Genomic DNA, 27,811 nt, shown 5'->3' on the forward strand with positions numbered 1-27,811 from the left:
GAAAACTGTATCAAAATGTCTTTTGTGGATGGATGCACACCCCATTTTATTCAGTGATTCTTTCACATACCACTAGAGGGAGCTTGCGTACCGCTACCACACTTTGAATAATTTGTCTGCTTTTGCTGTTATTTGCTGCTTGTTCCTCTACAGACAATGATGATGATGATGATGATGGCAGCAGCTGTAAGCAGATGGTGACTCACGGACTTCAGGGAGAAAGCGGAGACAACACCTCTTCCTCCCATTGGTCCCCCCCACGCAGCAATCAAAACTGGCTCAGCGGCAAGTGTCGCTCCCACTCCTTTACTTCTGGTTAGTTTACGCCTATTAACCTCAATGACCTTGATAATGCGTCGTCTGCGCACGTCCTGACGACTCGCATTCTGTGTCGTCACCAAGCTACCTATCAGAAGATCAAGCCCACGCAGCAGTCGTGCGGAGGCCCGGGGAAAGGGTCCAACAACTACAGCGTGACGCTAGTGCTGGGAGACAAAACATCGGACAGTAAGACCTGCGGCGTTCCACCTTTGACGGTGGCTGGATGGCAGCAGGACGCTTGCCCGCCGATGAGCTACACCAGCCTGCCTCGGCCTCGCAACAAATCTGTCTTTAAGAATTTTTTTGGAAAAAAGGACCAGTGACTTTTCACCAGAGTGTCTCTAATGTGCAGTGCACATTTTTTTATTTTTTTTTGGTATTATCTACTACTGAGTCTGACTATATTTATATTCAGATTTGCTACCGCAGTTTTATTTGAATGTGTGAGGTGGTATTTCTATGCGTGTATATAATTTTCATATTGTGTGTACTTTGTAGTTTGTTTATTTTACCACTTGTCTTAATTTTACATTCATGTTGTTTGTATAGGGCAGCAGAGTGGAGTTTGCATGTTATTTCTGTGCTTGTGTGGCTTTTCTGCAGATATTCCGGCTTCCTACCACAAACAAAAACACGCATCTTAGGTTCAGTGAACATTCTAAAGAAAGGTCGCCAACATGGCACCAAGTAGCACCTAATATTGTAATAATTTCCTGAAGATGTAATACAATTTGCATTTATCGCAATCACAAATGAAATAAAACCCAATAATTTCACCAATAGTGTAATTACATAATCCTGATAATTTTTTTACCGATAATGTAATACCTTATAACATTATTGATGAATTATTTACTTATTTTCTGGTGGGTCTTTTTCCCCCTCAAAACTGATCATGTAAAACTTAAAACAAATGTTTCATTGTCTGTCAGTTTCAGTCCAAAGTGTTTTGAAAATCTGTTATATACATTCACAGCAAAAAAAAAAATGGAGTGTTAGAATTTTGGTGTTTAAGTTTCAGAGTTGATTTCAACCCCCAAAGTGTATTTTTAACACTGTCTGATTTAAATGGAGGTCAGTGTTGTTGTTTGATTTATTTAGTGTTAAATCAACTCTGTAGAGAGTTAATCAAAGAACGCTTCAGCCACTTGATTACAACTGCTCTACCGCAAATACTTCTGGAAATGCAAAGTATTCCAGTTCTTTTTTTAAATTTTTATTAATGTTATGTTCATGAAGTATTTGTAAACAATCAAAGACGTTTTAAGTTCAGTGTTACGTCAGAGTTTTAGTGTTACCTCTTTATCCCATTGTGTTATACTGGCACAGGGTAAAATGGTTTACTATTTAGAAAGTGTGAATTCAATTCTGTGTGAAGCTATATAAACCCGTAAAATGTTTTACATTACAGTTTCAAAAGTAATATAATATCACATTATGCAATTATTACATTATTGGGTTTTATTACATTTATGATCAAGTGCAAATAGTTTTTATTACATTATTGGATGCTACAAGCCTCTAAGGCGAAGGAGTCACCTGTGAGTCTGCTCTAAAAAATTGCTCACAGCGATGGGTCATTGTGATTTCCTAGGAATGTTGTCATTTGAAAATGTAAACATCTGCAACGATTTGTAGAAATAAAGTATTGCATATTGATGTTTCCCACCTTTTCAAATCATTTGCTGACAATTATTGCGGGAAATGATAAACAAGTGACCCAAATGAAAATAAGATGGATGGGTATTACTAATAACTTATAATTAAAAGTAATTTGGGTAAATTTGTTATTTCAGAAGTCTTTATAGAACTGATAGCCCCTGACCAATAAGACTGCAACACCTGCTCTAAATTGTCTATAATAGAATGGAGTGTTTTGAAATGTGCCCTGTGATTGGCTGGCGACCAGTCCAGTGTGTACGCCACCTCTCTCCCAAAATTAGCTAGGATAAGCTCCAGCTCCCCCAATGAAGATAAACAGCAAAGAAAATGGATAAATGGATGTGTTGTTTGTATTTGATCAGTGTGTGTACAAAACAGCTCCGCAGGAAGTCCATTTTGAAAGCGCATTTGCATACTAAAGTGATAACACTTACAATACACTAAAGTCATTACAGTAGCGTCCGCATAATTGTTTCTCCTCTGTGTGTTTCGCATCCAATTAACATCTTTGTACATAAAAACCTGCAGTTTGATACTGCTTGTGCTGGTTTGTTACAGCAAAATGGCATAATAAAAACATGTTTTTTAATCTGTAATACAAATCTTAAAACGCCATTTTCTCAGCAGCTAATACAGATGTTTTGGCCCAACGACTGCTTCACCTGTCAGTTTCCAAGATTTGGCACTTGCACACAGTTAACACACGGAATGGAGACAGACCACAAAAGATCCGTACTTGAGGTCCAAAATTGCCAAATTCATCGAGCAGGAACATCCATCATTGCAGGTCAGCAATCTGTGAACCATTATCAAGTCTCTGACTGCAGCATGACTCACGCAGCAGTTTGTTTCAATGTACATCAATGTACTTTCAAAACAGCGAACTTACAGCATGCCCACTCCCAAGTACAAAACATATTCAAATATGATGAAAACAGAACAAAATTCCTCAACACGACCTTCTAACCACAACAAAGACAATTTGGCCCCTTTTGTCCGCGCGTCGTTTTAAAACGACAGCCACATCCTGAGAGCCGCAGGGAGCAAAGGCTATCGACTGACCAGCTCTCCCCCGATCCTTGTACTCTCCCTGTGAACTCTGACCTCTGCGTCATCCGCTGACAGCTTCCATCCGCTGCTCGGGCTTAACCCCCTCCCCTTTGCTGACATTATAACACACTCTGCTGCTGTGTCACAGCCACTTGTCGCTGGGTTTAAGGCTCAGGCGTGAAGATAAATGCAGCATACAACAATCTGCATACTTCAACTTCAAGATAATGTGACGGAAGACGAATGTCCTTTGATTCAAAAACATATTGGTTCTTCAGTGGACATACTATATATGAAACTACACAGCAGTCGTTAATGTCCACTTGTAAGCGCCGGTCGCCATTAGAGACAGCAAAACAAAACAAGAGTGAGAAGGAATTCCCACCATCTGTGAACAGGACTGCTCATGCTTAAAACAACAATGTGCTTCCTCCATGCTAAAAGGTTAAAGAAAAATGCTTTTATACTGACACGCAATTCCTTTAGTAAAATGAGTTTAGCCTGCTGTTCACCCACTTTGCACAGATGAGGTAAGGGGAAAGTGGCTTAAAGACGGGATAATCCAGTCCTAATTATAGCCCGTGACACACTGGGCATCAACCCAACTGAATTTTTTTCTGACCTCTTGTTGGCTCATTGTTACTGCGTATAAAGTGCAGATTCGAGATCCTGCACTATGCCACATCCCACAGGTTTGGTTTGGTTGTAAATTGTTAGTCTTTACAATATGTTGTACAGGTATGCAGCCCCTCTAGTATAAACACGGTATTGTGATTAATAGTACGTTTAGGGAATATGAATTAAGCAGCAAAATAGACTCCTTTGTATATATATCACAGGCGGCGGCCATTTTGCCACTTGCTGTCAAGTGACATCATAGTAGCTCAGGGTTCAGGTAACAACTAATCATGGCTCAATTGTTTTCTGAGTTTGGTCACATGATATTCATAAACTGAGCCGTGATTGGTCGTTGTGGGAGACCTGAGTATGTGTGATGTCATTTTCAGGCGACAAGTGGCAAAATGGCAACCACTTAAGCTGTATAAAAAGGCGTGGATTTTGCTGTTTAAAGGGAAAGTCAACCCCAAAAAAGTTTTGGGACAATAATATGTTCTATGCAGTCCCACTGGTCTAAAGATGGTATTCTGGTCAATATGGCGTTATTGGTATTTGAGTTAAGCTGCAAAATCGCGGCATTTTTATCCATCTCAGGGGGCGGCCATTTTGCTACTTGCTGTCGACTGAAGATGACATCAATGTTGCTCAAGGGCTCAGGCAATAACCAATCCCAGCTCTCGTTTTCTGAAGCTGAGCTGTGATTGGTTGTTACCTGAGACCTGAGCAAAATTGATGTCATCTTCCGTCGACAGCAAGTAGCAAAATGGCCCCCTGAGATGGATAAGCATGGCTGGATTTTGCTTCATAACTCTTATTCCACAAATGTCATATTAATCAGAATGTCACGTTGAGACTAATAAGGTCACATATAACATTATTGTCAAGAAATGTTTAAGGTTGACTTCCACTTTAATTCCTATTCAACCTACACAATGCTAATCACTGTCATGGTATTTGGTTTAGTTTTGTCTCGTTTTCCTTGTGTCTCTTTTTGTCAATGTCTCGTCAATTTTTATCATGTCCACCTGTGCTTGTCATCCTGGTCCCTCGTGTCACCCAGGCCCTGTCCACACAAAAGCCAGTTTCAATGTATCCTCACAAGTTTCTTACCGTTTGGGCCGTTCGTCTACACGATGGCGCGGTTTCGGAGCTTGAAACCGATCATTTTTTAAACCGGGCTCCAGAGTGGGAAGATTCCAAAGCGCGCCCCGTACGCGTCCGTTTGGACACCATATGCAGGATACTCCTCCAGTGATGACGTAATGGCAATTGTGACAATTCTCGTCACTGCGCGCGAACTGTCATTCCGTCAACAACAATGGCGGATAGCCGTGTGGTAGTCGTTTTGCGCAGCCTCCTTAGCTTGCTTATGCTTTTGCAGCAACATATTTTGCTTCTTTATTCCCGCGTTCAACAAGCGGTGTTGTACTTGAATCACCCGCCATTGTCACTTCTCCTGTGTTCGTCTTTTTCATGTTGTTTAATACATGCAAAGCCATGTTTGTTCTGGAGATTGCAATAAAGTTAGGGGGAAAAAAAAAGGGGTTGTCTTCTTCGCGTTCCGTTAACTCCCTGTGGCTGCGCTACAGCGCCACTCCAGACTTGGCATATACATTACAGCCGTTAAACGTCCTCAACGTCTTTTTTTGGACACACGCAAGTCTTGAAATGCTTCTGTGTGTACAAGATTTGTTTGAGGAACGAAGCCGGCTTTGCTATGTGTCTTGTCCAGGTGTCTTTTGTTGTCTCGTTTGTATAGTTCTCTGCTTTCTTTCAGTTCTTGTCGGTTCATTGTCTATGTCTAGTCTCGTCACGTCCTTTCCACTCTCGGGCCTCGTGTGTTCCTTTGTTACTTGGTATCTTGTTTTGGACTTTAGGATTTTCTGTTTTTTTTTTTTTTATTACTGAACTACCTGGATTGCCCTTTAGTTTCTGTTAAATAAATTACTTACGAGCAACTCGAAACTGCCTCCACGCGCTGCTTCCCTGCGCTTGGGTCCTCAACCCCCATCACAACCTGACAATCACAATGCCATGTTTAGACTAGTGGAGGCGCATACTATTACTTGCCTTTCTCTTTAAATTGTGGGGAATAACGCAAAGAAAAAATTGTCCCTCAAAGTAACAAAGCTACTTTTGCAAGTCTACAGCTTCCGTCAAACCAACATACCATCTTGACAGCAATGTCGTCAAGCTCACTCCCCTCCACCCCCCATTTCTCTCACTGCAAGCGCTCTTTTGTCCTAGATTGTTAGTAAGCGTAAGCTCCTTGAATATCTATGTGAAGGGATAAAGGAAGGGGATGCCAGACAGACATCTGTCCCACAGCTTGGTGCAAATGTATCTCGGCGATATGGATATCCATTCAAGCCATTCGGCATGGCTTTTATCGCGACGCAGCCCAAGCTTAAAGAACATTAATGCTTTCATATCTTTTGAAAGTGGATCTGTTTCGGATAGTTGCACAATGGTCACATTACATGTCATATATACAGGAATGAAAGATCTGGAAAGTGTCATGAAACACAATGTGTTGGGTGATTCATCTTCTTCCATCTATCCATTATCTATAATGCTTATCCTCATTAGCGTTGCAGGTGAGCTGGGCCTATCCACACTGAGCGGGTGAGAGTCCGCTGAACATGATGTAACACAAATAGGCTACAAGTGAGTGACTTTCAGGCTCGAAATATCACCAATGTAAATTCATGTTCACACATGCTTCATGTACAGTAAACATTTATTTCAGACGTGTCATTTGATATGTAAAAATGTTCAAATGCACTTGTTGAAAAAAACAAACACCATATGGACGACGTGGCATCTAATCACATTGTGACACATCAAAAGTATCCAGACAGAACTTACTGAACGCTATAAACCTAGCAAAGGTCTGTGTCACTCTTACATAATCCCTCTGCTCCCATGCAGCAGGGTGCTTACAATCACATGCCAATCAGAAGCCGCCCTGTGGACCGCCTCAACTCCAATCACCCACTAAGTCTGTGCCAAAATAACACGCACCATCATCCGCAGTGAAAGCTGAGAAGCGGCACCATTGCAGCGCTGCTTTGGAGTGCCAGCTAATGGAGAGACATATCAGAAGAGGTGGCCAAAGAGCAGATGCTGGCGCAGCAGCATGTCTGACGCACATCACAGCTGGCTGCTCTCGCCGCAGCTGGCTTGACAGCTTACATCACTTACGCAAGCGATATTAAAAATAAGCCAAAAGTCGAGTTTCACTTTGAAATGACCGGGCACACTTTGGAGACGAGGCCAATATTCTTACTGGCTTTCGGTTTCAAAAACTTCAATCCGGTTGACAGATTAAAAGCTCACACAAGAGTAAAGTTATTCTGATGCAAACATAAACTTTGAATGCTCTTGATATATGCCTCAATAACTGCTACTGTAGATTCAAAAGTGTAAACTCCATTAGCCAATAAGTATATATCTATATTAGGGCTGGGTTTAAAAAATAATAATAATCAAAATCATCTAATCAATTTTCCTTTTCAAACCTGACATTGGTCCATAAAACCATGAATTGATTATATATCTCTTTTTCCCATAAATTCTTAAGAAAATAGGCCAAATTCTTTTTGTATCATTTTTCTTCGTTTTCTTGAAACTTACCGTTCACATGAATTTAAAAGTATTTTCTTACATTTATGGAAGACCTGATTTATCGCACTTAAAGACAATTCATAATATTTTAAATGTATATTTACAATTATTGAATTAGATTATGAAAATATTTTCATCTCATCCTTGCTGATGTCAATGTTTGTGTAACACGTGTTACTTTCATTAATAAACTAAATGATTTGACTAGTTACCGCCTCCGCAAAATGTACTTTGGAATTTAATATTTGTCGAGTTTTTATCATATCCTTGACATTTGAGAATAATTGATGTGTCATGAATAATCTATATCGGATTGAATTGAAGTGAATCAAATCGAAAGAAAAAATCAAAATCAAATTGAACGGAACTCTTGTCAATCGAAATCGAACTGATTGAAGAAATTAGAATCGATATCCAGCCCTAATATATGGGGCCGCTTTGTTACTTCAGGACCTGAACCTTACCAGAAAATCCTAAGGGGAAATGTTTGGCCATCAGTTTGTGATCTCAATCTGAAGCGCATCACGATGAGTGAAAACACATCATCAAGCCAACTTTGAATGGCTTAAAAAAACAAAATGAAAGTTTTGGAGCGGCCTAGACTTGAATTTGATAGAAATGCTGTTGCGTAACCTTTAAAAAGTCATTCATGCTCAAAGTGTTGCTGAATTAAAGCAATTCAGGCCAAAATATCTCCACAGAGATGTGAAACTCAGAAACATCTGATCTCGTTTTATTGCTGCTGAGGTTGGACAAGCCAGTTATTAGTTTTTTTTCTTCTTTAATAATAAAAAACATTTTAAAATTGATGTTGAGGTTTTTTGTGCGATTTCTTTCACTAACATTTAAATGTGTCAAACACTTTTTTTCACCATTGTATAAATACGCACACACACATTTATGTTGACAAAAAATTACTTTTCTTCAAATTTTACAGATTTGATTTAGCAGATGTGCTACCCATCAGACCTCTTTAAGCTGCAGCAACTGACTAAATCCTACATCAATGCAATGTGACACTTCCAAAATCCCCCAAAAATCTGTATTGATATTTATCCTTAACTGTAATCTGATACCATATGGACTGAAAACACATGATGACCTGGTTGTTTGCGTGGAATTCACTTTCAAGTCACTGTGCCTTCAAGCAAGAGGCAAAATGGACAGTGCAGTACTTCTTATAATTGTTCATTTTTCACAATAGACACAAACAAGAAGTACAAAAACAACACCATTAAAAATGTAACTAAAGTACATTACATTACAAAGACAGATAGTAAGAGACAGGACAAAATGGAGGAGGGGAGAAGGTACAGACACATTTTGAAATAATACTACCAAGGCATATGTTCAGCAGCAAATGATCTATTCTTGTCATTAAACTGCTCTCATGTTATCATCACACTCAAAAAGATCCTCAAAAATATTCTTTACAATACTTCAATTTTATCTAAACAATCATATAACGGGCACTTATCCAATCAGATTATTATTATTTTGTTCAAATATTCTCTAATGAACGCATCATGCTCCTTTCCATGATCTTCAAGGATTGTAGTTTCCCACTGACAGTAATTCTAAGATGTCCTTCAGTAATGTATATTTTGTATAGGAGTCTGGTTTGCATGTCTTCCATTTCATTAGTATTGCCCCTTTCACAGCCAGAAATGCTACAGCAATGATCCGCTGATTAACGCTTATATATTTTCAACCCAAGGACAAAAATGACATGAATCTTCGTCCCATATTATGCTCTCAAAAACTGGTATAAACAAACATAAAATCTGAACTAATTCCAATAAAATTGTGATCTGTATGGAATATTTGTTGTTTTTTAACTCAGCATTTATGTACCAGATGACAATCGGACTGGTGTATAGGAACCACTAATGAAAAATGGAAAGAAAACACTAAGAAAAAAAACATGTATTTTCGTGCTATCCAAAGAATAAATCATGTGTAAAATATTGTACAGTATATTGATTGGATCTTAATGAAAACAACCCGAAAGTGGCCTGAAAACATCGACCAGTTGTCTTTAATTGGGGAAAATCCAAATTATTGTACATGTGTATGAAAAGTTGAAAAGACACGCAGTTTGACAATACAAGGCAACCTGCTATGTGATCCATCAATTATTCAGCACAGAATCAATTTTGAGCAGGCACAATGTAAAACATGAATTGAGTACTCATTGAGCAGCTGGGTGGTTAGGTCACAAACCTGTTCTACTACATGGAAGAATTATTTGACAAGAAAATAAGGCGTCAATTGAATTTAATTACACGTTTACCTTGCTAGGTTTGTTATCCTTTATTTTAAACACTCCCGAAGAGCTGATAGAATATCTTGCAGAATGGCATTTCTGTTTTCCCTGGTCACCTAGGCAGAAAAACAAACAGTATTACTTTCGGACGCGAAACCGACAGTATTTGGTTGTTTAATGCAAAGTATACAATGTAGGATTATCATGGTTAAAGTTGTAAATACCTAAGAAATAGTCACTGTGACATACTGTAACCTTGTGCAAAACAAGTAAGTACTTAGCATGGCAATACCCATAACGGAGTTTCCCCATGATAATTTATTTGAACACTTCAGTGAAGCCTTTGTTGTTTAATCAGTCACGCATGATTTTTTTTGTTAATCCTGCTATAGGCGCAGGATAATGCAGGGCAAGGCTCTATCCAACCAACACCCAACAGACTTGCTGTCTCATAAGACCGTGTGAGATAAAGTGTAAACAGTGTCCTACAGCGACTAAAACCTCTTAAAAATGACCTACATATCATTCTCTCCCCCACCCTCTTTTCCTAGCGAGTGTACAGTATTTGTACTCACAGTGAAGACCCTGACATCGCTCCTAATCCGCACTTCTTCCACCAGGCCAAGCGGTTTCCCCTTGGGGGTGGGGATGGTGCCCAAGACTGCGCAGGAAGGGCAGTCTAGTGTCTGTCTGACCGCCTTGATGAACGGCTGGCTGAAGAGTTCCATTTTCCCTATCTCGTCAAGGACAAACACCTTCTTGCCCGTTCCATCTTTTGAACCCACCTGGACACAGAGGGTGTATTGAATATAACAGGGAGTGTGGGGGAAATGAATGGCTGATTATTCAGTTATTGTTTATTAGCTGCCAAGTACTAGTTACTTCATGTGAGTGCACCCTAAAAAAAAAGTCAGTTTTTATCCATGTCATCATAAAGGCCACAGGGGTGAGTTGGAGCCTATTCCAGCTGACTTTGGAGAAAAGGAGGGGTTTACCCTAGACTGGTTACCAGTCAATTACAGGGCTCATATAGACTCTTCACACTCACATTCATCCTTATGGAAAATCAATCCACCAAAGTAATGCAGTGATACTATCTTCACTATTTATTTTCCATCAATGTAAATACAATAAAACAATGAGAGGTGCACTTGCTGTAAATTCAGAACTCTTTTTTTCCCCCATGCCAGTGTTGTTCATCTGTCCATTTTCTATAGCGCTTCTCCTGATTACAATACTGGACAAACTGGAGCCCATTCCAGCTGACTTTGGTCAGAGGCAGGGTACACCCTGGGCTGGCCGCCAGTTAATCACAGGGCACATAATGTCAAACAACCTTTCACACTCACATTCTCATCTACGGACAGTTTAGAGTCTTTAATTATGACGTGCATGTTTCTGGAATCTGAAAAGGAGTCCCCGGAAAGAACCCACACAAACACAGAGAGAACATGTGGACGACACCTTATATGCTCGAATCATATATCATGATCGTCGAAGTAGAGGTGGTGAGAAACATCCAGCGATTACTGTTCGTCGTTCATTGATGGGAGAAGTCTGTGCGCACAAGTTCATAATTATTATTTGGGGAGGGGGGTCATGGGGGGGCAAGGAAAGCCTAGTGGGCTGTCGGGCTAATAAACCGCTTTCAATTAGAAATTACTCTGGGAATGAAATAACCTGCGATCACAGGAAAACGGACAACCATGTTTTTCTTCAGATGGAAGGAGACCTCAGGGTTCAGCATACAAAACCTGCCATCAAGCAAGTTAAAGGTGAGGTCTTTAGTTTTCACTCAGAAATAAAGACTGGATGTATACACACGTAATCCTTCTCAATCAACACCTCTGGGCTTCTGTTAATGTGTGGTGGTGGTTTTGTCATCATCCACCACCACCCCATCCTGTATTTTGCCATTTTGTTGTGTTTTGCCATGAGAGGGACGTTTGTGGGCGGAAAAGTCCATGTTTACCCCTCCAGCCAATCACAGAGCTGAATTGGTTGTTCACAAACACAAACGGACAAAACTAAAGACCCCACCTTTAAGTTCACAGACTCTCCTATCATAATGGTGATTGACTCAAAATGTTTCTCACTCATCTCTCTGGACCGGATAATTCTGATTTTCCCTCATCTCAGCTTAGTTTACTCCAAGTTTTCACATGGCCTGCATTCTGGAATACACCCCTGCTTGCATCTTTACTGACATTATTATTGTTCCTCATCAGGCCACAAATAAATTGAGATTAAATCAACAGTGCCTCTGCTGGTTGCAATCAAGTACGGCAATCCAATTTGTCTCCATTTCTTTAAAACGTCAACCATCAACAAGTTATTATCCCCACCACTGGATGATATGTGCTGCAAAAAACATTGTTTCAGTCTAACATGAGAAAAAAGTATTAGCATGTAATATAATATGTTATTAAGGTGGTAAACACACAGAAAGTGGTTTGACTGATTACAGAGAAATGTTTATAAGAGATAAGAGGAAAACGCAGCACCATGACACCTTCCTTTACTGCTAATATGTAGGCGGCACGCCGGGCTCATTTTACAAGCAGGATATTCACGGTCAGTGACAGCCAGACGGCACCACTGCTACTAAAAATGTCACTCTGGAATTTATGTGCTTGCAGGCTTCCAATTATGCTCTCTGGTTTGAGAAAATCAAAAGGTTTGATGATTTGTTAAGCAGGAATAAAAGACAGCGGTCTGTGATCTGTTGATGAGGGTAATTATAACAAGCACGCCAGTGTGTGGTGTACCTTCTCAAAGAGGGGGAGGGCCAGGCGTTCAAATGAAGGTAAATCCACAACATACTGTCCAACTGTGTACTCCCGTCTGCCGTGAGAGTCACCAGCAATGTCTCTGTGGGGTGAAATGCATCCCAGGGTTAGTCAAACACAACATCAAAAAAGAGTAGCTTGTTTGACATTCCTACCTGATTCTGGACAGGTGGCCTCTTTCTCCACTCACTGTGACCACATCAAACCCCACTCTGCGGCCTCCTTCTCTGACCTCTTCCGTGTAAAAGCCCTCCACCGACTGGCCGGACGCCACTAATGCATCACACGCCTTCTGGACCAAAGTGGTTTTACCCACACCTGCAGCAAAATATTGCTCAACTCATTGGCAATGCTGATTACACATAGAGGGATCCTAAGTTTATGATGGAGTTTTTGTTCTATGGCGCGGTGACATAAACGAGATTTGTCAGCAAGTGACGTAGGCTATCATTTAACCAACATGCTGTAAATTGTACTATTTTAATAAATGTGTCCACCCATTATTATTTACTATAATATAACTGTGCCACTGATGTATAGTGATTTATATACTCTTCCATTAGATGACAGAGGGTACAATAAACTTGTGTAATCACCAGTTGCCATTCATCCCGTGTGTACCAGCTTTAAAGTAAATTGAACAGGCCCAAATTTCACACCAAGTTATATTGTAAGTAAACTGAAATGAGATGATTATGTCAGTACATTTGTTAGTGACATGATGGTGTGCGTTATAATTAAAGAAAATATTTGTATGGCAAACACTTGGTCATTAATATAAAAAAATCAAATAAAGGGTTTCAACTGTAACTGCGTGTTTTTTTCCGCGTGGTGGCGTATAAATGTTACAACTTGGGAGTCTGTTCGTAACCGCGCAAGTCATTTCGACAGCGTCGTAAAGCGAGGACAGCTGACAACACTACAAATGTGTATTTTCACTTAACACTTACATAGCCTACTCTGTGGAAAATTAGCACATTTTGGGGGAATAGAGACTGAATACCTAACGTGTTCTCTATCAGTATAGTTCGTCTTGCTTCGAGTATTTTTATTGGGGATGAAAACAGGTTAGCATCATACTACTCGACGGGTCGCTCGTCAAATCTGATTGGACAAAAAACGCCTATACTGTCTCATTTAAATGATGGTTTCTTTAGAGACTGACGAGCAAACTCACTATCAAGACGTTTGCAGAGAGTGTAGAGAATCTATTCTGCGTAACTGTTACCTGGCGGTCCAGTCAGGAAAACGTGCCTGAGCATTTGCTCACAGCCTTCAGCAACACCGCTTCACTTCCGCAAACAATTCTAGCGCATGCGCAAAGGTCTTTCGAACGATAATATTTTCAAACGCAGTTAAATTGTATGCTTGTAGAAACGACACGTGATTCAATGAATAAGAATTTTGGGAAGCAGTGGGACTTCTTTGTATGTGGATGTTTTGACATTCAAGCAGTTTTAATGTCTATGAAAACTATTGAACTAAAATTGTGCATATATAAACACAGTGCATGCATATATGATTTCGCTTAGCGTCACTCACGAAATACACATATGTAAGAAAATAATAATGCCCTTAGAGGTGTACTCGATAACTGCAGAAGCCAGAATAAAAGCAGCACGATCAACACTTTATACAAGTGTCATATTACTTTATATAATATACTGAATTAAATTAAATAACCTGAAACCCCAAACTGTAATTAAACACTGCACTAGTATGAACAGTAGTTATTTTGCCTATCAAATCTCATGACAGGTGAGAATGCAAAGCACTGGTTTGATATTACAGAAAGGAGTGTATGCCAAAGGCAGGATCAGCTCACTGAGCTTCATCTTAAAGCATTTGCTGATGTGAGATGTTTTAACTTATGGAAAGTGTATTAAATGGTGAGGTGAGGTGCTTCGTCATATACATTACTCACACAAAGTGAGTGATATTCAGCTTTTAGGTAAAATTTAGGACTACAATTGGTATTCAAACAGTCCTCTTCATTACGCTGTTCACATTTTGACATCCTGAGACCAAAAAGACACCAAACAGTTGCTCAACATTACATTGTCATTGTGAGGCTTCAAACAAGATGGTGATGCTGTTCAACCTTGGTTTAAATTTAGAATTTGCGACAAAGAAAGTTGCCGATAAAAGCTAAACGAAGCTAGTGTATTTGTATATCGACGCCTTCTTAAAATAATCGCCTAGGTCATTTTTTCTCTCCAGATTTTTCAGGAAACACCCAAAAAAATGAACTATTTGCACCACAAGATGATTTAGGCAAAAAATGACTTTTAAGAGGATGGATGTAAAATATTTCAATAATAACAAATATGTTGCAGAATTCATTTATTTTACATGAAATGTCTTTATTTCAACTACAAATTGTGCATAAACAATACGATGCAATACAAAAAGCCCATGAGGCCTGTATTTATGTGGTACAGTCCGTTCACATTGTGTAACCAGGGAGCTTGAATGCCACAAGATCAGATATATGATGATACTCTTGTCTGAAGTCCAGCGATCCAAGGTCGTCTTCTAGTTCCCTAGCCTCCAGTGGATCAGGGAGCACAGATTCTGAAGAACCTCGCCAAACGAGACTGCTGCTCTCACTCTTTTGTTCCCTTGGAGACGTAGCTCCAGAATCCTCCTCCTCTTCCTGTTTCTTGGAGCGTACCATTTGCATGGAGGCTGATCCATCCTCATCAGAAGAGAAGCTGAGTGCAGAGTCTCGTGTTCGAGGCCGGATGAGGTGTGTGCCTCTCAAAACCCGCTGTACGGGGCTGTGGCCTCGAATGGGTGCAGGGAGGAGGGGTCTCTCCTTAACGGGTTCCGAGTCCGAATCTGAAGCGTGGAATCCACGGAGAAAAGGAGGCTTTGGAGGCTTAGAGTGGGCTGGCTCTGGACTACTGGCGGTGTCTGCATCACTGGCCTCGAAACTGTTAAAGTCATCTGCGTATTCATCCTCCTTGTCAGAGTCTGAAAATGAAGACCTGCGGCTGCTGTGTCTACTACAAGAGTCCAGTTTCACATTTTGGTTGTTGCTCTTGGCATCATCATCATCATCGTCGTCATCGTTGACACAAGGGAGGGAGACAGATGGAGTTTCTTTAGGAATTTCCAACTTCGATCCCTCTTCATGTTTTTGCTTTGTTGTATCCTGCACTGCAGAGACCACTTCCATGTTTTGTGTCTTCTTCATATTTTCTTCAGGAATTGAAGTATTGATCTTAGCTGTTTTCTTCCCCTTACTTGTACTTGTCCGTGTTTCATTGGCCGTGTGTGATGCCATGCAGTCCCGATATTTCACCACCGTGCAGTTTTTCTGCCGCCTTAGATTGTAAGTCTTTGTTGTTCCATACACTAGCTTTTTCCTGTATGCTTTACTCTCAATTATAGGCTCACTTTGGTTGTTTTGCATGGGTCCTTGAGGTTCAGCCTTAACATTTTTTGGAGAAGGGGAATGCAAATGTTTTGGATGAAAACTGTGGCTCACCTTGCTTTCTTGCTCTGGTTTTGTCCTTGATGTGCTCCCTTGTTTATCTAAAGCCTCGGCAGAAGCTGTTTTATAAATCCAAGCCAAGTTTGGATGATTCAAAATAGGCTGCTGATGCAGGTTGTGGGCATTTAGCTGTGACAGTTCAACAAAAAGAGCATTAAGTAGAGGTAGCGGTCTCAGAGCTTCCTCAAGGACAGTTGGAGTGACACTTGCTGATATTTTAGGTGCATTTTCCCATGCCTGGTCTGTTGATGAATTTTCACTTTCATTTTCGGAGAACGTTTCTTTGTGTGTTACAATTGTTGAGTCAGGTTTTACTAACCTGTACTCGTTTCCTTGGGTTTCATGTTTTTCCTTGCCAGAATTGTAATAGTAAAGATGTGGGGGACAAAACACAGTTGGGTCCTCATCAAAGCCCGTCTTACGTCCTTGGACTGTGTGAGGAATTTGGCTTATTTGGTCATTTTCAGTCTGAGTGGACACAGCTTGTTTATCCACATCATCAGGATTGTCCTGCGTGGGCGACTGAACTCTCATACAGCCAGAAAGTATTTTTTTAATTGACTGCTTCTTCATGACGACCTCTTGAGCACACTGTTCCCTGTAGACAGGCATATTTTTTGTCACATGGGGTGGTAGACTGACTCCTACAGTAAGGAGTTTATAACTCAGAGAAATAACTCCAACCGGCTCCTCTGCAAGGTTGTTTACACACACAACCCCCCTCTCTCCATATGATGAGCAACTGGCAACATCGTGTTCAACAGAGTCATGTCTGATTCTGTTCATGATAGCAGCCAACGAAATGAGAGACGTCCCTAATAATTTGGGTATCTCGTCGCTCAAATCTAAAATCATAACATAAAGAGGGGTGTTGATGAGTCGCATATGCAGAGAGTCTAGATTCATTTCGAAGAAGCACGACTTGCCTCTGTTAAACCAATACACCCATCGCTTGTTATTGTCGTGCTGTTGGTGCTGAACTGTATCATCTCCTCTCAGTTCAGGCGGATAAATGAGCAGCGTTGGGAAATCCAGCAGTCGTATTCCAACAGCGAGCTCGTCGGAGACTTTCTTTTCACTGTCAATACGAATATATTCCACTAAAAGCTCAAATGAAAACAGAGTCGCTTGTTTCGGGTTACTACCCGGTTGTTCTGACATTATAGTAGCGACGTGGGTACAATACACAACAACAAAAACATCGAAAATTCCAGCTAGCTGCTAGTGTTCAAGCAATCGGAGTTTTGAATCCCCTGTCGGAAAGAAAATATTGTGACACCTCACCAAACCGGATATCCGGTTCAGAAGTAGTAACTACTGTACAAACATTCTCAGGAGCGTAACTCAGTGTGAGTTGTACAAAAGAAAATTCTGCCGCCTTAAAGAATAACTTAATTGGGTTAGATATTTTACTTTGTGTACAGAAAAACAACGTGTAAAAAGTATATGAAACTAAAATGAAATAATGAAAATGAATTACGTGGTCTACTAGTTGTAATAAATCCGCATTATCTAATATCATACTGTAGCTATTGACACTATTTTTAAATGATCAAAATGGCTTCTAAATCTAGTACTTTTAAATTGTATTTAGTTAATTTGAAAGCGCCTTTGATTATTGCATGTGGTGTGTTTTGTCCAATTTTATTTTTTAATGTATTAATTTATGTGTGACTTGAGATGAGAATGAATTATTAAAGATCATCATGAGTAAAATAGCAACTTGAAAAAATACTTTATTGAACATTAAGATGAACAAACAGTCGTGGTGGATAATTTGGTAACAATATACATCCATGTGCACTAAAATATAAAATAAACAAAATATAAAATAAACAAAAAGGGGATTGATACGTAAAAAACTGGTATTTTACAGTCATATACAAAGGTGCAAAGGGAAGAAGCGAAATCAAAACTCAACATCTTTAATAAATCATGGGAAGGACAGTTCTTCCACTTGGCACAATGAATATATTTTACCATTACAATCACTACCAGTTGACCTGAGAACGGTCACTTTCCTGCATTTGTCATCGCCATAGCAACGTATATCGCAAGATTTTTACGACGATGTTTTTGTGGGGACGCATATAGTTAAGTTCATTTTTTCAGTACAGTAGTTACAACTTCGACGTGGAAATTATTATTTTCGCAGGACGAAGTAGAAATAATGTAAAATAAAAAATAAAATGTATTCTATCTAAAGTTAAACAACGATGATAATAATAGCATATCGGTATCTGGATGATGATTTATTCCCATTTTGGAATACTTTTTTGGTGGCAATCGGTGTCGGTGAGGGGACCCACAGAGTTTGGGACCGATTAAAATGGGCTAATGGTGATTGGTAAGGTTGGTGAAGGTCCGTTTACGAGTTAACACTACAGACTTGTGATTAATATTTCAGGTAGTACACATTAGTCTCGCTTAAAAACAAACACACAAAGAGCACGCGCGCAAGCACGCACGCAAGGCATATGAGGACCGTGTAAATAAACCATCTCACCAACCGACAGGGCAGCAGGAGTGCCGGTGGGCGGGGACTTTCTCCCGGCGTGCTGTCATCGCCAAGCGAGGTGCTGCTGGATGTCTGAGCTCGCTTCAGTCTGGAGGCTCAGGCTGAAAGAGAAAGGTACGAGCCCGACTGTCGCAACTGGCGCTCGGCCGATAAGGATACTTTGTTGGTGATCTGGCGACGCTCTCGATGTAAGGTAAGACATACAAGGAGTTTGTTTTTTCTCTTAAATGGATAACATTCTGAGCATATATGGTTCATATATGAACCACGCGGACAAAGTGGTGTTGCAGCGTAAAAGTGTGGAGTACTTGCGAGAGCGAAACGGAATAGAAACTCAAAATATTAGAGCAAGAATTGAAGCTTAAGTGACTTTTAGGGGTTTCAGTTTAAAAACAAACCATACAGAAATTTCTGCCCATTATATTGTGTTTTGTTTTTTTCTTAACTTATTTCCTCAATGTCTATTTACATAGTTCTGCCAAATTGTTAAACTCGAATCATATCTTAGTCTATTTGTGGGCGGTGGTGGTGAAGAATGTGTGTTTACTATTTTGGAGGGGGGGGGGGGAAACAATGAACTAGATTTGTCTTGAAATATTTGTGAATGGGTTTGTTTCGTGGAGTCAGTTCTCGCTTTGAGCGTTAGAGGGCGACAAAGATTTCGTTGTCCGCTTGTTATTTCAGCCTTTAAATTCCCTCTATTTGAAGACTATTGACTGTTAAATATGCCTTTTTATTTATCCAGTAAAAGTTCATTTGGGTTAGGCCGTGTTTCCTTTTCTATACTTTTGACTATAGTATGTAGTTTTATCTGTCAAGGAACAATTTTCCCCATCATCAAGTTGAGTCGTGCATGAATATAATCTGTCAGTTGCCCGTCCGTACACAATATGCATGTCTCATTGCTGACTGCTTCTGTGGCCTATGTCCCTTGAGAGACTGAACAAGTCAAGTCATGTTTATCTTCAATCAGCCATACCCACTGCTGTCTTCCTCTAGGAAATGAAAGCACCACAAGATCTAAATTCCTAATAAAGAGCTTCAAACGATACACCGGAGTTCAAATGCAAATTATCATTGCATAATTTAATGTGCTCTGATTTATCTCCCTGTGGTTTCACAGTCCCCCTCTCAGCTTTTCAATCAAATAAGCATATTATTTTCCTGGTCCAAATTTAGTATCTTCATTAAAGCACAATTATCTTCATAGTTTGATGTCTGATAAGTATTATTTTTGGTTGCTGAACTTAGACATCTCAATTCTCCAATACACAGACTACTGTATTTTTCCTCTTAAATATATTTAACATTAAAACTGTACATTTTATGCTTATTCTCAATCTTCACTCTTCCCAGTTCCATAATCCTTGTCAATTTATCTTCCTAATAGATTTGGAGTTCATGTGTATGCTCATGTTCAATTGTACTTGAAACTTTGTCTTGGAATGTCTGTGTTTTGTACACTTCTGAGGGTTCAACTTAAAAGCATACCTTAAATGAAAATAGGACAACAGTGAGTAAATGACTGCCACAAGCATACACACACTTCCATTGAGATGCCTTTGTAGAGTCAGCATGGGGAAGTTGTGTTCCAATAGCGCGAAGAAAGGGCCCTTGAAGTGGAATTGTGTTCTCATCTATTTCTAACTAAAACCTTCTGCATGAATAAACAGAGAATGGGTAATTGAAGCAGATAGATATGCCTTTCAAAAATAAAGTTACGTGCACATTGTGTGCTCATCTGAACAATAAGACACCTGTCAGGTTCGGTAGAGAGACTGCTTCCTGTGACATGCCTCCGGGGCATTTCAAGTTATCATTGCAGGGTTGTTGATGATGGCTTGTGGCCTTAGGCGTTGGAAACGCCCCTCTCGTGTTACACTGCTTGTGTGTGTGTTTGAGACACACTATTTCGTTATTAAGATGTTACGATAACGCGGAGCTGTTTAGGGAGGGTTATGGGAAATCACCTGACAGGTATGTCTGCTTTCTGCAGCACCTGGCACCTACACTCGGGCCTGTACCCCTTTTGTTAGGTTATTTCCTACTCATGTGCTGACTCATCGATGAGGTGGTATACCCCCCCCCCCCCCATTCTCCTGCACCCTGTGCATGTGATGAGGATCAGGAAACTTAGTCGGGTCATGGCCAACAGACCGGTTGGCTGGCAGAGAGTCACAATAGGGCCTCCCCAACCAAATCTTGTTGATTTAAAACCAACCAACCAGCAGCCGCGGATCACATGCTGCCTGCTCCTGTAGTGAAAGCCAGACGCGTTCTCCGCGTCTTTTTGTCAGCTTTTGTTTTGATTGCAGTCTGGATTTATGGAAGATTTAAAGCCCAGTTATTACTGTCAGGGAAAGCAGATGCTGTCATTGGGTTGTGTTGTGTGTTATGATTTGGCCATGTGTTCCACCTGGAGTCAATGTGTGGAGCAATGTGGGTGCTTTACTCTACCAAAAACTACAAAAAAAGATGTTGGTCCTCTTTAGGAATCATAATTTTAAAGGGGAAGCCTGGTTAATATTGTATTAGTGGAATATGAGTTAAGCAGCAAAATTCAGCAGTTTCTATTAATATTCGAAGGTGTCCATTTTTCCACTTGCTGTCAAATTAAAATGACATCACAGTTGCTCAGGTCTCAGGTAACAACCAATCACAGCTTAACTTCAGAAAGCAGGTGAGCTGAGATTGGTCGATTATAGGGGTCAAATCTTTGAATGTCTCACGAGTCGATTCAATTCCGATTTTTGGGTGTGTGGTTCGATTCAGAATCGATTTTTGATTAAGAACGATTTTTGATTCAAAATGATTTGATTGACAATGATTTTTGCTTCAATTTATAGATGTTCAGGGAATCGTAATGATCTACTCCAGTCTAACTCGCTAATGCTAATTAGTGCGCTACTCGCGGCACTTTTATCACTCAAAAGAACGGCTCCGTGCTGCAAAAAAATAACTTTTATTGGAATAACTTGATCGGGACTTTTTCCTTCTACTCTCTAATGTCGCTACAACTTAACAGTAGGGGTGTGAATTGCCCTAGTACCCGGCGATTCGATTCGTATCACGATTCATAGGTCACGATTCGATTAAATACCAATTAATCCTGATACGAATCTATAAATTGATTATTGCGATTTTTTTAACTCAAATTTTGAAAATACTAAACAGTAAACTTGTTCATGTACACTTTAAGATTTCTATGAAAATGTATTTATTCATCTGAAAATTCAGGCGTATAACTGAGCCACTGCATTTAACAAACAGGTTGCAGTCTGTTTCATGTTTGAACAGCACTGAAACAAAATATTAAGGCTTAATGTTCCATTAATGTAACATTCTTCCATGCCTAATGTGTAAATCCTAACCCTAAGTAAGACGTTTTGTTGAATATTCCCATAAAAATGTGATGTTTAAAAATTGATTCGGCCGCATATCGAATCGATTCGATTTTTTCTAACACCCCTACTTAACAGTGTATCAGACCGCGTGGAACCACACTGCCCCAAAGTGGCCAAATCGGGTACAACGTGAACAACGTTCCCAATAAAGGCACACACAAACAAAGACAGTATAAAATAATTTAATCAGAATGTCATGTTTAGATTAGTGAGGTCACATATTGCATTATTGCCAAGAAATGTTTAAGGTTGACTTCCCCTTTAATACTGATCATCATTTATCCATTCACCAATATTCAACTACTGCTTGTCCTCGTTAGGGTCACGGGTGACCTGGAGCATATCCCAGAGAAACGGCGTAGGCTACACCCTGGACTGGCCGCTAGTCAACTGCAGGGTACAACAACCGTTACTCGCATTCACAGTACACCTATGAGCATTTCAATACCCAGAGAACTTCACACAAACAGAAATTTGGGCAGACATACTCATGGTCACTTTGATTATTAATATGAAGCAAATGGTTGTGCTTTGAGAAAAAGGCTGAAAGTGAAAACACCATGATATCACAAGACAGACTCATTTGTGTCAGATATTGTAACTGAATCAGTGTAATGTATTAAACATGTAGTCTACAGCGAGTGCATTATGTCCCCATTTGACCACTTGGTGACATGCATACATTTGATGGCCTGTTACAGTGTGCATTGCTTGAGGACATACAGTATGTGTCATCGTATGATGCTTGCTGGTTTATTTATGTACAGTAAGAAGTTGTTAATCTGGCTTTGCTGATATGGTTAAGCCTCAAAGAGTATATTTAGGAGAGAGATACTTAGAGGTGGCAGAATGTCATCTGGAGGGACTTGTGCTTTTTGGAACCAGGGGATCATTCTTCTTGTCCTTCTGCAGAAAAAAAATAACATCCTGACTCCTGTTGTCCTTGCGCAAGACAAAAACAAAAAACAAAAACACGACTCAAGGGTGGATGAAATTAAGAGTACGACAGTTGGGATCAATCTAAGGCAGTGGTGTCCAAACAATGGCCCGGGGGCCATTTGCGGGTCACCTTCCTTTTTTTTTTAGTGGTCCACATTATACACTATAAATAGCATTTCGCACAGCCCGCATCATTATTTATGTCTTCTTTTCTTTTTTTAAAGGGGTGCGTGAAAAGTGTGAGTGTTGAAAAAATTGAGTGGTTGCTATGCCCACGATATGCAAAAAACACAAACTAACAACAAACTGACAACTAAATGGTAACAACATTTCTCTTCATCATGGTGGATAAAGCTAATCAGCTCCTTGCCAAGGTCCACTTGTTGATCCTAAAAAATTTAAACTTACTACAGATTTCTCTTAACATTGTGGAGATCAGCATAATCCAGGGGAGGATCCTTTCGAGCGGGTCACAGGGCTCCCCAAATTTTGCTTATTACCTCTTAACAGAAAGCTGTAGGTTTTTTTTTTAGAACTACAATTTATAAACAATTAAATTAATTAAAGGAAAATAATAATTCCTTACATCCTTCTATTTTTCTCTATGCAGCGCTCGGAGGAAAAAGTTTGGACACCCCTGATATAAGACAGTCATCAAAAACGTACAAAAGTTTTTTTTATTTTTTTTATTGTAAAGGTGAATTGGATCATTTGAAGAGAATTGATGTTCCTGGCTACCTGGGCTCGTATGTCTTAAGCTGCCTTTTAATTGTATATCTGTAGCTTCTAGTTGAAATTGTGCGACTGATCCAGAAACTTCTTCCTGCGCCAGGCACAAGCCGCGCAATGGCCAGAGGGGAAGTTTTGCTTGATGTAGCAGATGGTGTAACGACAAATGTCAAGTGGTTATCATGCCATCCCTGCTTAGGACCCTGTCAACCTCTGGCGATGCACTGCAGAGATTCAGGAGACGAAGGAGAAGTTGGGATCTGGTGTCAAAGGGGGAGGTTAAAGGTTTGAGCATGCTGCCATCCCTGCCTGCTCATGCAAAGCATGACTGCAGAGGGGAGAGAAAATGTGGTTTCTGGCTCTATATTCATGTTTTAAGTTGAATGCTGACAATGAAAACTATTTCTTCACACAGTGACAATATTCAACTGCGGAGAGGACGAGGTGGCTATTTGAAATAAGGTGTCTTTCTGAGAGCAGGCTTTTATTATTTAGTTTTTATTTTATATTATTATTATTATTATTATTATTTTTATTTTTTTTAAGAGAGCTCAGTGTTGTTCATTCGGTAATTTTACCAATTTGACATGTCATCATCATTGCTCTCTTTTTAATTTTTTGTATTTGTATTTTGTATGTGGGTGAGTATGTGCATGTGCGTGTGTGCATGTGTGCGTGTGTGTGAGTGTGTACTCATTAGTTCACCTAAAACCTATTAAAAATCCCACACCGTTCACTTAAACCAAATACTTTAGAATCCAGCTAGAGTAGTGAGGATGTCAGGAGACCCGAGGAAGGATCAAAGAAAAGAAAGGAAAGTGAAATCCAACACCAACTACACATTACCTACTACCCACTGGGTTACCAACCAGACAGAGTCTTTCACCAACCCCAGAATCTTAATTTATTTATTATTTAGTTTTAATGGAACTAAACATGCTGCCCTCCATTGATTGGACAGCAGAGAATTGATTCTTGCGTGTTCAAATGGGAATGGAATGTATAAGTGCCTCACATTAACAGTTTCTATTTCTGTGTCATTTTATTCACGCTTCCCATTAATATTGAAGCGCAGTTGTGGGCGGAACTAATTGGCCCATGCTTAAGTTTCCACACATCTCATATTAAAGATGCACCTGCCGATACAGCGCAACAACAGCAGACAAGCGTGAGCACCCTTGACAAAGTTACATCTTGGCCGTTGTAAATGTAAATTCAGGTGTCTGGTGGCCTGAAGTGTTTTTTATTTGCTGCGAAGAAAAATGATGCCTTGAGGGGAGGCGTTTATTTGTTCAAGTTGGCAACACACCCGGCGATTAACACATAGTCTACTTGAGCACAGGCCACTATTTGAGGATATACAGTAAGCACCAGCATATTGAGTTGCAACTTTATGCGTTCTTACTTTGTGCCATCTTGCCACATTAATCAGTTTGAATCTTTTCGGCATGATCTTTTTAAAATCCCCACATCATATTTAAGTCCAAACGCAATCATGCAACAGATTGGCACCATGATGTAATGCTGTCACGTGCTTTACTACTTATGGTAAACAAAAGGTGAAAATGAGGCCATCAGAGGGCCTCTTTGCTGCTGTACGCTGTACTAACCCGTAACGGCTACTAATTCTGCAGTCTTGCAAAACCAACAAAAGCACCAAATTCCATCCACTGGTTCAGTGGCCAAAATGCTCCTAGTCAGAGTTTTTGAGCATTCATTTCAAAAGCTGCCACACTTATGCATTATAGATTTGCAAACATGTAATAAAATGTGTTCTGCCAAGATTAATTACCTCCACCTCCCTTTGGGGCTCATTAATGTCCGTATCAGGAATGTTGGAAGAGGGAAAGGTTGCTGGAAGTTGCTGACCCTCCCAACATGCTTTGACTATTCTGCAACAACAATGGCGCGAATAAGCGCTGGCAGTCCAAGGACCAGACATGAATCTTTGGGTTAACTTGAGTCCGTGCATTTCAACATGCTGAAAAAATGGGGACCTTTGTGGTGGCAGCCGGCCCCCAATGTCAGATAAGAGGGGATTTGGTGTGGTGTGCATACCTCCTTCGCACTGTTGCGAAAAAGGCCGTGCGATGAAGCTGACAAGATTGGTTGTACGTCGCCGGAGATCTATTGGCTCTCTGTCTTATCTTTCACAAGACAATAGAGTGAAATATAATACTCATATGATCACGTTCCTTTTTCTCTGAACATTCAATCCAATGTTTCAACCTAGTTTTTGTCATTGACACCTTTATCCCTTCAAGCATTAGCGTGCTAACAGGTAGGGATGAAAATAGTAAATGGTTTACTGGTAAATTGCTGTTATTTTCAGACGGTTAATATCAGGAGAAGAGGTAGTAAGGCCAGTAGAGCCATGGTCAAGTGTTTAAAAAAAAAAGTTTGTTTTGATAGAGGCTGATTGTAATTGAGCAACTGAGCAAAGCCATGAAGTGGTTTGCCATTGCGCCGGCCCGTGTATGTTTATATTGCTGGCATAGATACCTTCACTTAATGTCCCCAGTGAGTGTAACCAATGTGCGATTGTCAATGTGAATAGAATAAGTAAAGTGTATTTTATATGGAAATTCAATTCCTGACCTTAAGTGACACATTATTAAATATACTTCTGTAAATGGGGTTGAATAATACTGCTGCGATTTGTTAAGTAGCTTTGTGTTGTGCTGCTCTGCTTTGTGTGCAGCACTGTTGGGAATGTGGAAGTTTTCTGCCCCCCCCCCCCCCCCCCTTTCTTTTCAGGAAGGAACTTTCTCCCTAAACAGCCCCTTTATCAATCGTGAGAAAGTGTCCTTTTTTCCCCCTTGTGTCCTTCTATGTTGCCGGCTGCCTGCCGTGTGACATATTATCGTCTGCTTATGGTCTGTAGACTGTTGTTTGTAAAAGCACTGACGAAATACATTGGTAGGAGGATGTTATTCCTGTTTGTTTTCACATAGCCATAAATCAGACGGTAATGGATTTAGTTTAATAAATGACATGTTTTTCTTGGGGACCTAGAACAACTATATGGTCATGATTGTGACACTGATGTAATAGTCATGGATGTTGTTAGTCTATACTTTAAAAGCATGGTGGAATCTGAATTCAAGTTACAACATTCTTTCATGTCTCTCATTTTGTTGTCAGAAGCCTTTTTTTTTTAAATTAGTATTTTTATTTACTTGTGCTGTGTTTCACTTTTCTGATTGAACTTTAATATTTTGCGCACTATTAAACTAGCACATTAGGTTGGGGAATCCAGATCCACAAAGTTAAAAACCCTGGAACTCATCTGGCAGGTAAACAAGCTCGTCTACATATGTTGAGAATCCCCAACCCTATTAAAATCTTAGCACTGAAACAAAAATTGCTTTAGATGACCGCTTTTATATGTGCATTGGAGACTTGTTTATTAACACAAAGTGGAAGGGAAGGCTAAAGTGGAGAAGAGCTGGCGCTGGTAGCAGTCAAGTTACAGCAGTCTATGTTTATGTAGCATTAACTTAGCGAAGTGTTGCTAATTCAATGCTTGAGCAGAACTGTATATTTATTCCATGCCACTTGTTTCTTTTTTATCCTTCTTTGTCACACAAGTTTGACTAGCGGTCACTTTACGACTGAGGATGGAAGATAATGATCTAGAGTGACAGTGGCCTTATTTCCCCCACCCCCTGTTTCTGTCGTCAAGAAGACCAACTGCTCTTTCCCTCCCCTCTACTCAAGTGTATTGAAAACTGCTGTGGACATTTGGATGTTAGCCACAGTGGGTGGGATCCTGGTTAGATCCAGAGCCAGGGAGCAACACATCTGACGCCAAATGTTACTTTTAAAATGTTGTAATTGGCTTAAAGAGGAGCAGTGTATTCCGGGGAACTGTCACCGACACTATGGATGGGATTTAGTTGATTAAAGAGCTACTATGGGCATTGGGCACCGTATTTATTTGTTCTTCCTGCTCATTATAATACCATAGCTTCTGTGTGTTCCTTGCCCAGACTCTGTTACTGGTTGCCTGTGGAACCTCTCCGCAATGTAAACAATACTGAAGGGCCACATACAGTTCACAATGCAGCATGATCAGCCAGGTGCTTTGAATAGGACCACAGGAGCAGCTGTATAACCGCACAAGGTTACAAGTCTCAGGATATGCATTTAGGCAGAGCATGCAAAAACAAAATTTATGGGCTGACATTATCAGTCACAGATACCACAAATATAAGTGCAAAGTCTAAAATGTGCAGTAGATTTCACTTTCAAAATAACTTCTCATTTAAATAAACCAGGTTGTTGTAGTGAGGTTAGTCAGGTGCATGTAAACAATGTGATTATCAGCAGCTCACACACGATGTGGATGGTCAATTTCTCCAAGGTGCCGGTGACATTTGACTTTGT

General features: G+C 40.1%; 4 protein-coding genes across 11 annotated transcripts in view; 2 read left to right on the top strand and 2 right to left on the bottom strand.

The window, feature by feature from the left end:
- mymx (myomixer) overlaps positions 1 to 1,986 on the top strand; it is a 29,982-nt gene extending 27,996 nt beyond the window's left edge. For both annotated transcript variants that reach the window (XM_086093844.1, XM_086093845.1), the window contains 2 exons: positions 154 to 315; positions 403 to 1,986. In XM_086093844.1, the coding sequence (XP_085949970.1) occupies positions 154 to 315; positions 403 to 644 (404 nt within the window). In that variant the 3' untranslated portion in view covers positions 645 to 1,986. The remainder of the gene's footprint in view (positions 1 to 153; positions 316 to 402) is intronic.
- ntpcr (nucleoside-triphosphatase, cancer-related) overlaps positions 1 to 13,651 on the bottom strand; it is a 34,681-nt gene extending 21,030 nt beyond the window's left edge. Inside the window, exons 1-5 of one of the 2 annotated variants that reach the window (XM_086093854.1) lie at positions 13,562 to 13,651; positions 12,489 to 12,651; positions 12,313 to 12,415; positions 10,120 to 10,329; positions 9,572 to 9,660 (exon numbers count right to left, since the gene is read on the bottom strand). In XM_086093854.1, the coding sequence (XP_085949980.1) occupies positions 9,592 to 9,660; positions 10,120 to 10,329; positions 12,313 to 12,415; positions 12,489 to 12,651; positions 13,562 to 13,595 (579 nt within the window). In that variant the 5' untranslated portion in view covers positions 13,596 to 13,651 and the 3' untranslated portion in view covers positions 9,572 to 9,591. Of the gene's footprint in view, positions 1 to 8,450; positions 9,661 to 10,119; positions 10,330 to 12,312; positions 12,416 to 12,488; positions 12,652 to 13,561 lie in introns of those variants that run through there. The other variant, XM_086093853.1, reaches the window with a different exon arrangement.
- Positions 13,652 to 14,682: 1,031 nt separating this feature from the next.
- Positions 14,683 to 16,904, bottom strand: map10 (microtubule associated protein 10). The gene is made up of 2 exons (XM_086093320.1): positions 16,759 to 16,904; positions 14,683 to 16,430 (listed from the first exon to the last, which is right to left on the bottom strand). The coding sequence occupies exon 2, from the start codon at positions 16,403 to 16,405 to the stop codon at positions 14,780 to 14,782; it is 1,626 nt and encodes a 541-aa protein (XP_085949446.1). The 5' UTR covers positions 16,406 to 16,430; positions 16,759 to 16,904; the 3' UTR covers positions 14,683 to 14,779.
- A 1,449-nt stretch (positions 16,905 to 18,353) lies between these two features.
- The window catches only part of sipa1l2a (signal-induced proliferation-associated 1like 2, genome duplicate a), a 96,364-nt gene continuing 86,906 nt past the window's right edge, over positions 18,354 to 27,811 (top strand). For 5 of the 6 annotated variants that reach the window (XM_086092718.1, XM_086092717.1, XM_086092721.1 and 2 more), the window contains exon 1: positions 18,354 to 18,543. The gene's annotated coding sequence lies outside the window, so the exon portion shown is untranslated. The remainder of the gene's footprint in view (positions 18,544 to 27,811) is intronic. The other variant, XM_086092719.1, reaches the window with a different exon arrangement.

This window comes from Leptonotus elevatus, chromosome 13 (assembly GCF_054856555.1).
Source record: "Leptonotus elevatus isolate MCC_2025b chromosome 13, RoL_Lele_1.0, whole genome shotgun sequence".
NCBI classification, from domain to species: domain Eukaryota; kingdom Metazoa; phylum Chordata; class Actinopteri; order Syngnathiformes; family Syngnathidae; genus Leptonotus; species Leptonotus elevatus.

Excerpts from the sequence above, each read along its gene's own strand:
- map10 (XM_086093320.1), bottom strand. The coding sequence starts at position 16,405 with ATGAAGAAGCAGTCAATTAAAAAAATACTTTCTGGCTGTATGAGAGTT.